The sequence below is a fragment of the Entelurus aequoreus genome, linkage group LG14 (genome assembly GCF_033978785.1).
Source record: "Entelurus aequoreus isolate RoL-2023_Sb linkage group LG14, RoL_Eaeq_v1.1, whole genome shotgun sequence".
NCBI lineage: Eukaryota > Metazoa > Chordata > Actinopteri > Syngnathiformes > Syngnathidae > Entelurus > Entelurus aequoreus.
In genome coordinates, this window is record NC_084744.1 from 1,714,217 (window position 1) to 1,725,594 (window position 11,378).

The following is an 11,378-nucleotide window of genomic DNA, read 5'->3' on the forward strand; positions in this document are numbered from 1 at the left end:
GTAGAACTTGCACCTGGCTCGCTGACAACAAGCTATCCATACACTTGGGTGAAACGGAATCCATCCTGTTTGGGTCCCACATCAACCTGAAGAAAGTCAATGACTTCACCATAAAAGTGGGTGACATTGTTATCACCAGGAAAGATGAGGTCACCTACCTAGGTTCCATTCCAGAGGCTAATCTTTCCTGTGATAAAATGGCAACCAAGGTCATCAAAAATGTCAACCAACGAACGAGATTTCTCTAAAGAATCTCCTCTCTGGTCAACAAAAGCACCATGAAGATTCTGGCGGGAACTCTCGTTCAACCCTTTTTCGATTATGCTTGCACCTCCTGGTACCCTAGCACCTCCAAAACCCTCAAATCTAAACTCCAAACATCCCAGAACAAGCTCTTCAGATTACTTCTAGACCTCCACCCCAGATCACACCTCACTCCTACCCACTTCTCCAAAGTGGGCTAGCTCAGGGTGGAGGACAGAGTAAAACAACTTGCACTGAGCCTAGTCTATAAAATCCGCTACACCTCCCTGATACCGAAGTACATGTCAGACTACTTCCATAACGTAAATGACCGCCATAACCACAACACCAGGGGGAGCTCCACTAACCACGTTAAACCCAGATTCCGATCTAACAAAGGTCTTAACTCATTCTCTTTCTATGCCACATCAATATGGAATGTGCTCCCAACAGGTGTAAAAGAAAGGGCATCTCTATCCTCCTTCAAAACCGCACTAAAAGAACACCTCCAGGCAACTTCAACCCTAAACTAACACCCTCTCCTCCCTTCCCCTTCCTCATCATACCTCTTCAGATTGTAAATAATCAAATGTAAATAATCAAATGTAGACACTTTTTCTTATATTTTCTGATCTCTCTCTCTATGTCCACTACTTGCTGTACATATCCTACCAAGTCAGTCCTACACTGTTTCAATGTCCATTTCTCTGATGATGCAATTGTTGATGACTGAAGTGTTGATACCAACCAAACCTAACCCCCCCCCGCCCCCCACACCCTCCATATCCCACACCCCGGATAGTAAATAATGTAAATAATTCAATGTATATACCCTGATGATTATCTTGTGTGATGACTGTATTATGAAAATAGTATATATCTGTATCATGAATCAATTTAAGTGGACCCCGACTTAAACAAGTTGAAAAACTTATTGGGGTGTTACCATTTAGTGGTCAATTGTACGGAATATGTACTTCACTGTGCAATCTACTAATAAAAGTTACAATCAATCAATCAAAAAAGGCAGAAGCGTTGACTTGTGTGTATAGCATATATTCATGCAAACATGCTTCTCTGGAAAAAACGCTTTTGTTTGTGGGCCGCGGCTTTGTGTGGGCCTATTGTTGCAGGGGCACAAAAGGACACTGCCTATAAATTGTCAGCTTACAGATCAGAGTGCCATGCTGTGGGTTTTCCCTAAATCACACGGTAATGTCCACCTCCGTCTTGTCAGCCTTAAGAAGATGCTCACGCTTCTGACCTCCATGTGGGGAAATTTAATTGGGACAATCTTCTGTGGGGTTCAGTCCGAGTGGAAATAGGAGAACATGCCCCTCAACACTCCATAGGGCCTCTATACCATGCTGCTGAGTCAGGGCTGCACACAATGGTGGCTGCAGAGTCTTTTGGCTTTGGTCAGGTATAAAAGACACGTCGTCACCAAAGCAGCGTCACAGTTCTCTGAGGAACCAACGCAACCATGGGCAAGGTAAGCACGCTCGCCCAGCCGACTGTTTGCTGACCATTTTTCGGTCAAGTCTAACCACCCCCTCCTGTGGGTTTTGAACCCTTTTCCAGATCATCTTTTACGAGGAGAGAAATTTCCAGGGCCGCTCTTACGAGTGCATGAGCGACTGCTCCGACATGTCCTCCAACCTGAGCCGGTGCCAGTCCTGCCGGGTGGAGAACGGCTGCTTCATGGTCTACGAGCGCCCCAACTTCATGGGCAACCAGTACTTCATGAGGAGGGGCGAGTACTCCGACTCCATGAGCATGATGGGCATGAGGGACTGCATCAGGTCCTGCCGTTCAATCCCCATGGTATGGGTGTTCAATCAAAAGAACCGTTTGGGCTTTCCGTTCAGTTTCTAAATGTCCTGTTTTGATTTACAGCACAGAGGCCAGTTCAGGATGAAGATCTTCGAGCGGGAGAACATGAGCGGCCAGTCCAACGAGCTGCATGAGGACTGCGACAACATCCAGGAGCGCTTCCGCATGAGCGACTGCATGTCCTGCCAGGTGATGGAGGGCCACTGGCTGCTGTTCGAGCAGCCCCACTTCCGGGGCAAGATGATGTACGTGAGGCCCGGAGAGTACCGCAGCTTCAGGGAGATGGGTCTCAACAGCATGAGGTTCATGAGCATGAAGCGCATCATGGACATGTAAAAAAAAAAAGTGTTCTGTTGAAAATGGTTCACTGAAGAAACGTGAATAAAACTTTTCTTAAAAATGATCTTGTCTATGTTGGTCTCGAGCCCGCGACCTCGAAAGGGACAAGCGGTAGAAACATGGATGGATGGTCTTGAGCAGGCGTGCCCACACTTTTTCTGTAGGCCAGCTACTTTTCAATTGAGCAAGTGGAGGTGATCAAAAGCCAAAGCATTCACACATATGGGTTTCTACACCAAAATTCATCTATTTAAACTTATTATGGGCCTGCTGCAATGGAAGCGCCCATTCACATGCCGCAAGCAGCCCATATTTTACTGCTCATACTTCTAACTTTATTATTATGATGGGCCCGCTGCCATGCCAGCACCCCATTCACATGCTGCAAGCAGCAGTGAATGGGGGCTTGCAATGCAAGCAGCCCATATTGTTATTGTTCATACTTCTAACTTTATTATTATTATTATGGGCCTGCTGCAATACCAGCACGCCATTCACATGCTGCAAGCAGCAGTGAATGGGGGCTCGCAATGCAAGCAGCCCATATTGTTACTGTTCATACTTCTAACTTTATTATTATTATAGACTTGTTGCAATGCAAGCAGCCCATATTGTTATTGCTCATACTTCTAACTTCATTATTATTATTATTATGGGCCTGCTGCATTGCAAGCAGCCCATATTGTTATTGCTCATACTTCTAACTTCATTATTATTATTATTATTATGGGCCTGCTGCAATGCAAGCAGCCCATATTGTTACTGCTCATACTTCTAACTTCATTATTATTATTACGGGCCTGCTGCAATGCAAGCAGCCCATATTGTTATTGTTCATACTTCTAACTTTATTATTATTATGGGCCTGCTGCAATGCAAGCAGTCCATACTGTTATTGCTCATACTTCTAACTTTATTATTATTATTATGGGCCTGCTGCAATGCAAGCAGCCCATATTGTTATTGCTCATACTTCTAACTTTATTATTATTATGGGCCTGCTGCAATGCAAGCAGATCCTACCTGTCAGAGAGGTCCTTCTCTGTCAGGCTGGGGGACGCCACCTCTTCTTCTGCTCCGCTTTACTGTGGTGTCCCCCAGGGATCTATTCTAGGCCCCATCCTGTTCGCTCTATATCTCCTCCCGATTGGAGAGATTTTTAAGAGGCATGGAGTGTCTTATCACTTTTATGCAGACGACGGCCAAATTTATATGCCAATTTCAAAAGGCCACGGCCCCCTGACACCCCTTCTCAACTGTCTATGTCAGGGGTCGGCAACCCGCGGCTCCGGAGCCGCATGCGGCTCTTTGACCACTCTGATGCGGCTCAGCTGCATACTTCCGGTCTAGATTATACACCCCCGCTACCACCAAATCCCCCCACACATCAACCCCCCCCCCCCCCCCTCCGTGCGTTGGTTGAGCGGAAGAGTTAGGGCTGCATGGGATTCTGGGTAATGGTTGTGTTGTGTTTATGTTGTGTTACAGTGCAGATATTTTCCAGAAATGTGTTTGTCATTCTTTTTTGGTGTGGGTTCAAAGTGTGGCGCATATTTGTAACATAACAGTGTTAAAGTTGTTTTATACGGCTATACCGTCAGTGTAAGCTGTGTGGCTGCTGACCTAGTACGCCTTGCTGTCACTTACGTGAGCAAGCTGAAACTGCATTCTACATGTGGTCGAACAGGTACACTGTTTGGGCAGGCTGTAGAGGGCGCCAAAAGCAGTGCCATCACGCCCTGATATTCGGGAGTCTCCCGGAAAAAATGAGAGGATTGGCAAGTATGACGCGATCAATCGCCTTTCATTCAAAACTCGGGGGCCGCGCTAACATCAAATTTCCACATTAAAGTGTGTGCCGGTGCGTGTGTCTGAGACCCCTGGTTAACATAGCACAAAGCATTTAAGCTTTGTATGCGGTGTTTTTCATTTTACATTTTTTTTTGTGGCTCCCATTATTTTCTTTAATTTGTGAAACTTGCCAAAATGGCTCTTTGAGTGGTAAAGGTTGCCGACCCCTGGACTATGTGATGTCAAGGCTTGGTTAGCCCAGAATTTTTTAATAATGAATGAGGGAAAAACGGAAATTGTAGTTTTTGGTCCGGCCCTCACTGACTTGGGACCATTGCAAAATGATGTGCGTCCCAAAGTCAGCAGCCTTGGCGTCACTATAGACAGCCATTTTAAATTTGACAAACAAGTCAATGGCGTTTTAAAATCATGTTTTTATCATCTTCGTCTTTTAGTAAAGGTAAAACCATTTTTATGTTTGAACCTTTTTGAACAAGTCATGCATGCTTTTATTTCAAGTGGCCTGGACTACTGCAATGCACTTTATGCTGGCATTAGCCAAAAAGCTCTCTCCCGGTTGCAGTTAGTCCAGAAGGCGGCAGCAGGACTTTTAACAGGGGCCAGGAAACGCCAGCATATAACCCCAATTCTTCAGAGTGTGCACTGGCTCCCTGTTCATTTTAAAATTGATTTTAAAACCTAGCTGTTTGTTTTTAAAGCTTTACATGGACTGGCACACACACTAAATAATCTAAGTAACTAGTTTGGTTGTAACTAACTATTACGATAACAAGCTACATTATTTCAGTAGCTAAGTAGTTACCAACTAACTAGCTCGGTAGCAAGTTAAAAACTTAAAAGTACAGTAGCTTGTTAGGTAACTACCAAAAATGAAGCTATCACGCTAAATACTGTAATCTATGTAGCTAGTTTGGTTGCAACCAATGTACCCTCTAATTGTTCATGTGTGTGAGCAAACGCAAAAAGTCCCTGAGCATTGAGTGGAGGCCATGTGAGCAACATCAGACGTGCACACTGTGGCTACACCAGCAGCACACCTGTCCCAAACCTGTCTAAATAACAACTTACATCTCCATCCATCCATCCATTTTCTACCACTTATCCCTTTCGGGTTGGCGGGGGGTGCTGGAGCCTATCTCAGCTGCATTCGGGCGGAAGGCGGGGTACACCCTGGACAAGTCCCCACCTCATCACAGGGCCAACAACATTCTCTTATTATTATAATCAAATGACAGCAGTCATTTCCATTTGTAATATAAGTGTTTAGGCCCACTTACAATGACAATAACAACAAATATTGTTTTTCATGAACTGTGTACTTGTATTGTTTGTCTGGGTGGAGGTCCTGCTTTGGAATTCATTTGTACCCCTTTCAGACATTCCATTTTCATTTCATTTCATTTTCATTTTCATGTTTATTTCGAATATGTAGACAAAAAAAAAAAAAAAAAAATTTGAAAAAAAACAACAAAAAAGCCATTCAAGAATGAATAACAAAAAGAACAATAATAATAATAATAATAGTAATAATAAAAAGCAAAAGAAACAAGAAATGAAAATAAACATTTAATGTAAACATATCCGAAAAGGAGTGAGAAGAAGTAAAAACTTATGTACTCCCACCCCTCTTATTACTTACTGTATGTTTAATAATAATAATAATAATAGTATATAAAAATGTTATGTCATATAAATACATATACACATATAAGTACGTACACATATATACATACATACATTGCATTTAGTTAGGCTGACCATACGTCCTCTTTTCCCCGGACATGTCCTCTTTTGTGGGGGTGTCCGGGGTGTCCCGGCGGGGTTTCTTAAATGCCTCAAATGTCCGGCATTTTGAATTAGGGTTGCGTGCATTTTCAATTTACGTCCAGGGTTAAGTTAAGAAGGGGTTAAAAAAAAAACTGAAGGTGCGCGCACGTAGCAACATTCGTGAGGGGAGGGGCAGAGACAGAGAGCGAGAGAGCTAGTGAGTGGAGAGAGACATGAGAACAAGAAATGCCTAAACGTAAATGCAATTTCATGGATGATTTGCGGGAAAAGTATTGGTGTTTTGGTCCTGGCCGTGACACATGGGAAGCAGAATGTACTGCGTGCAAATCAGGAACGTATGTATCTGTGGCAAATAAAGATCTACAAGCCCATATCCACACTACAAAGCACAAAACAGCTGTGCAGGGCGAGAGCTCGTCTGCTGTTTTTTGTTTCAATTTAATTCACTTGTTTTGAGGCATTATTTATGTTTACATTATATACAAGAGGTTATTTTGAATATTTCTCCTCTGCACTTTTTTTTCCAAAACTGTGAATGTTACAGAATATAAGTGTGACTTATTTTGTTATACTGTCAAGCAGTGTTGGCGTTAACACACTTTTTGTGTCTTTTTAACGCATTGAAATCAGAAAGGACGCAGATTTTTTTTATATATTTTTTTATTTTTACCATTTGTGGCCCACAGCTAATGTTTTAAAGGCCCACGGCACATTCTAAAAATACTATTAAAATTAACAAAAACATAACAAAAGTGAACTAAAAAAGCTTAAAGGTGAAATGTAATTTAGAAAAAGTTGCAATGTTGACTAATAAAACAAAGCTGTTTTTTTTTCTTTCAAACGGTCATTGTTATGTAATTATGAATTATGGACCTATCAAAGGTTCCGATTACTTCACATCAAATATTGCACTTTGAAAAATATTTTTGGTGGAAGATTTAGCATATTTTGTGTGTTTGCCATAAAAAACATAGTTTTGTTTGACAAAAAAGGGCAGAAAACAAACAAACAAACAAAAACAACATAAAAAAAACTAAAACATTTTGAAATGAGGAATAGATGTGAAGTTGATGTAGACTCCAGAGATTTAAGCGTTAAATATAAAATGTATGTATACCCTGGCACACCATTATCATCATTTCATGACCCAAGCAAAACACTTTTTACACTTTTATACTGAAATAAATACACCTACAAAGTATTAAATAAAAACATAGAAAAAACTACCAGCAGCGGTAAACTTTAGATCCATGAAGGAAAGAAGAAAGTGAATTAATGTTTATAACTGAATACATTTACATATGTATACACATTTGTTTTCTTTTGTATTATCTTTTTTAATGAATTAAGTAACGTTTTTGACAACCTTTTTCCAAAACACAATATAGAATGTGAGATATAACAGGATAATGTAGAACACAACATAGAATGTGAGATATAACAGGATAATGCATACATTTGTCATTTGTTTTCAAAATGCTTACAAAAAAGTGGGACCCCAAAAATTTACTGTGGGACCCCATTTTTATGACTTGATGGGGTCCCTGGGACCCCATTTTGAAAATTCCTAGCGCCAACACTGCTGTCAACAGAGGAGAAAAAATGCTTTATTTAAAAAAAGATAATATTTATAAAGCAAGTTCGAGTATCATTGGCCAATTTTCACCTAGTCCCGGCCTTGGCACGCATATATGTGTCCTCTTTTTGGGATTTCACAATATGGTCAGCCTAATTTAGTTCCCATTAAAACATTCACATGTTGCACAATGAGATGTAAGCAGGGGATCATGTGTACATTCCTGCAACTTCCTGTTTGTAAAAAAATATATTTTATTAGTATTTATTTAATATACTAACAGCATTTCATGATTAATATTTATAAATGAAGATACCTAATAAATGACACTAGAATAAGCACACATTTGATTGGCAAATCATAGTGTAACGACCTGGAATGACACTTTATGTGTGGTGTTGGAGTTGTCCGACTTTTTGTGTGGCTGTAAACGCAACACTGGCTAAGTGCCATATGTGCATGTGTTGGCGCAAGTGAGAAAGAGCGAGCGGGTGCTGTTGATATAACAAAGTTGCTTTTGGTCTGGTTTGTACTGCAGAAAATGACCACTTTTGCTAGATATCATTTTTTTACTAATGTTTTGGTGATGTGTTTATGGCCGACAATAAAGAGTTTTGCTCAGTAAAGTGATGGACGGAATTCATGTCCTCAAAGCGTCTCGACAGACGTCACAATATTTGAACAGGTGCAAGCCTGGCTCAGGGAGGAGGACGCCCCTGCCATGCAGAGTCCCCAGGGATTGTACCAACTAGTCCTTTCAACACATTTTCAACAATGATGACAAAAACTGTTTTCTCTGTCGTGTCCGTGTGTCCAAAATTGTTATGCGCTTATTTTTTTATTTGATTTTGTGCGTGGCATAGATTTGCCGTGCGCAGAGGACTCTTGAGCAGTGCTCAATTGCACAGGCGCGCACCTTAGAGAGAACGTTGGTTGCAACCAACAATCAAGATTCCAAGCTAAATTCGTTCAGTAGCTAACTAATTACCAACTAACTTGCTTGGTAACAAGTTAAAAACTTAAAAGTACAGTAGCTTGTTAGGTAGCTACCAAAAAATAAGCTAACACGCAAAATTATCTAAGCTAGTTTGGCTGTAACCAACTATTAAGATAACAAGCTAAATTATTTCAGTAGCTAATTAATTACCAACTAACTTGTTCGGTAACAAGTTAAAAACTTAAAAGTACAGTAGCTTGTTAGGTAGCTACCAAACATTAAGCTAACACCCTACATAATTTAAGTAGCTAGTTTGGTTGTAACGAACTATTAAGATAACAAGTTAAATTATTTCAGTAGCTAACTAGTTACCAACTAACTTGCTCGGTAACAAGTTCTAAACTTGAAGGTACAGTAGTTTGTTAGGTAGCTACCAAAAATGAAGCTATCACGCTAAATAAACTAAGTAGCTAGTTTGGTTGCGACCAACAGTTAAGATAAGAAGCTATAAAGAAAGGGGGCGTAGTCATGGTGGGAATGTGCTGAATCATCCTTTACCAAATGAATGAACCAATTGAAGAAAAGAAAAGTGTGCTTGGTTCCAAATGATTTTAAAGGACGGATGTGAGAGAAGTCCTTTCAAGGACAATAGTCGCCTCACATGGCTGCAGCACCTATTCTCTGCTGCTAAATGCTTTCTGTCATGAAAGACCGGGGCCTTTCTAAAGACTGAAAGCGGTCTGAAATGATGGACACAAATAGCAAGTCGCTGACTCAGGGCTTTGCTGAGGGGAGGGGCCACGGTGTGGTGGGGTATAAAAGGAAAACGGGTTCAAGCAGGTACAACGACATCCAGCATGAACATGAGGGGAAAGGTAGGTCTCAAGTCAACATGCTAGTCAGGCTTTCAGCCTTCTCCCTCTCTTCCAGATCATCTTCTACGAGGAGAGGAACTTCCAGGGCCGCTCCTACGAGTGCATGAGCGACTGCTCCGACATGTCCTCCAGCCTGAGCCGGTGCCAGTCCTGCCGGGTGGAGAGCGGCTGCTTCATGGTCTACGAGCGCCCCAACTTCATGGGCAACCAGTTCTTCATGAGGAGGGGCGAGTACTCCGACTCCATGAGCATGATGGGCATGAGGGACTGCATCAGGTCCTGCCGTTCAATCCCCATGGTATGGGTGCTCAATCAAAAGAACCGTTTGGGCTTTCCGTTCAGTTTCTAAATGTCCTGTTTTGATTTACAGCACAGAGGCCAGTTCAAGATCAAGATCTTCGAGAGGGAGAACTTCAGCGGCCAGTCCAACGAGCTGCATGAGGACTGCGACAACATCCAGGAGCGCTTCCGCATGAGCGACTGCATGTCCTGCCAGGTGATGGAGGGCCACTGGCTGCTGTTCGAGCAGCCCCACTTCCGGGGAAAGATGATGTACATGAGGCCCGGAGAGTACCGCAGCTTCAGGGACATGGACATGAGTGGCATGAGGATCATGAGCATGAGGCGCATCATGGACTCTTGCAACTAAATGTTCAATAAAATACTTTTTGCAATACCAGAACATTTCTCCTGAATTATTGGGCCAACTTGTCATGGCGTACCACAACTACCAAACCAACAACCAATGACCTAGTCGTCTTTCACCCAGTTTTGATAAGAAAATAATCCTAACATTAGGCAATAACAGGGTTGGGGAAGAGACCCTGCCCCAAGTGGAGGAGTTCAAGTACCTGGGAGTCTTGTTCACGAGTGAGGGAAGAGTGGATGGTGAGATCGACAGGCGGATCGGTGCGGCGTCTTCAGTAATGCGGACGCTGTATCGATCCGTTGTGGTGAAGAAGCAGCTGAGCCGGAAGGCAAAGCTCTCAATTTACCGGTCTATCTACGTTCCCATCCTCAACTATGGTCATGAGCTTTGTGTTATGACTGAAAGGACAAGATCACGGGTACAAGCGGCCCAAATGAGTTTCCTCCGCCGAGTGGCAGGTCTCTCCCTTAGAGATAGGGTGAGAAGCTCTGTCATCCGGGAGGAGCTCAAAGTAAAGCCGCTGCTCCTCCACATGGAGAGGAGCCAGATGAGGTGGTTCGGGCATCTGGTCAGGATGCCACCCTAACGCCTCCCTAGGGAGGTGTTTAGGGCACGTCCGACCGGTAGGAGGCCACGGGGAAGACCCAGGACACGTTGGGAAGACTATGTCTCAAGACTGGCCTGGGAACCCCGGGAGGAGCTGGACCAAGTGGCTGGGGAGAGGGAAGTCTGGGCTTCTCTGCTTAGCGGAAGAAGATGGATGGATGGATGGAGTTAGCTCACTAACTAGCTAACTCAATATTTATAGCTAGCCAATAACCAAACAGGAACTTATAAATAATTTAACTCACTCATTTGGTAGCTCACTACTGTAGTGGAATTTCTGACCTTTTGAATCATATTTTGTGTCTGTCGAAGTCCAAAAAGGCAGTCTGTCGAAAAGCCTTAAGAATGTCTGATCGTTTCTTTTTTTCTATTCTGAACCATTGAAGGACCATATGTGGGTTATAGTTGAACGAGTGGTCGGTCTGACCATTCTACAAAATGTTTTGATTGTTTGTTCTGGCTAAAGGATTCAATGAGTTTGCAGAATGGTTCAAAACAACGGGACCTTGACGCATGAGGAAAACAGATAAATGGCCAGTAGACCAGGGCTATGGGTGATTCGCATGATTCTCGACTCATCCACAACTCCGGAGGACGTTGTCTGTTTGCATGGGCAATTCAATCCAACTTTGTTCTTTTGATTATGGGTAAATAAAACTTTTGTACTAAATTCACTTTTGTTGCTGTTTAAGATTCGGACCATCCACCACATAAAATTGG

At 42.6% G+C, this 11,378-nt stretch overlaps 2 protein-coding genes across 2 annotated transcripts; both read left to right on the forward strand.

Moving 5' to 3' along the window:
- The first annotated feature begins 1,466 nt into the window (after positions 1–1,466).
- On the forward strand, positions 1,467–2,458 carry LOC133664240 (gamma-crystallin M3-like). Its single transcript, XM_062068737.1, has 3 exons — positions 1,467–1,735; positions 1,825–2,067; positions 2,140–2,458. Exons 1-3 carry the CDS (start codon positions 1,727–1,729, stop codon positions 2,410–2,412), a joined length of 525 nt encoding a protein of 174 aa, XP_061924721.1. The 5' UTR covers positions 1,467–1,726; the 3' UTR covers positions 2,413–2,458.
- Positions 2,459–9,133: 6,675 nt separating this feature from the next.
- On the forward strand, positions 9,134–10,079 carry LOC133665256 (gamma-crystallin M3-like). Its single transcript, XM_062070508.1, has 4 exons — positions 9,134–9,152; positions 9,369–9,403; positions 9,459–9,701; positions 9,774–10,079. Exons 1-4 carry the CDS (start codon positions 9,134–9,136, stop codon positions 10,050–10,052), a joined length of 576 nt encoding a protein of 191 aa, XP_061926492.1. The 3' UTR covers positions 10,053–10,079.
- Positions 10,080–11,378: the final 1,299 nt, after the last annotated feature.

What these genes read in the sequence shown, in the direction of transcription:
- LOC133664240 (XM_062068737.1), top strand. An exon ending in CCTGCCGTTCAATCCCCATG is followed by an intron (nt 2,068 to 2,139) that starts GTATGGGTGTTC and finishes TTTGATTTACAG; the next exon opens with CACAGAGGCCAGTTCAGGAT.
- LOC133665256 (XM_062070508.1), top strand. An exon ending in GCATGAACATGAGGGGAAAG is followed by an intron (nt 9,404 to 9,458) that starts GTAGGTCTCAAG and finishes CCTCTCTTCCAG; the next exon opens with ATCATCTTCTACGAGGAGAG. An exon ending in CCTGCCGTTCAATCCCCATG is followed by an intron (nt 9,702 to 9,773) that starts GTATGGGTGCTC and finishes TTTGATTTACAG; the next exon opens with CACAGAGGCCAGTTCAAGAT.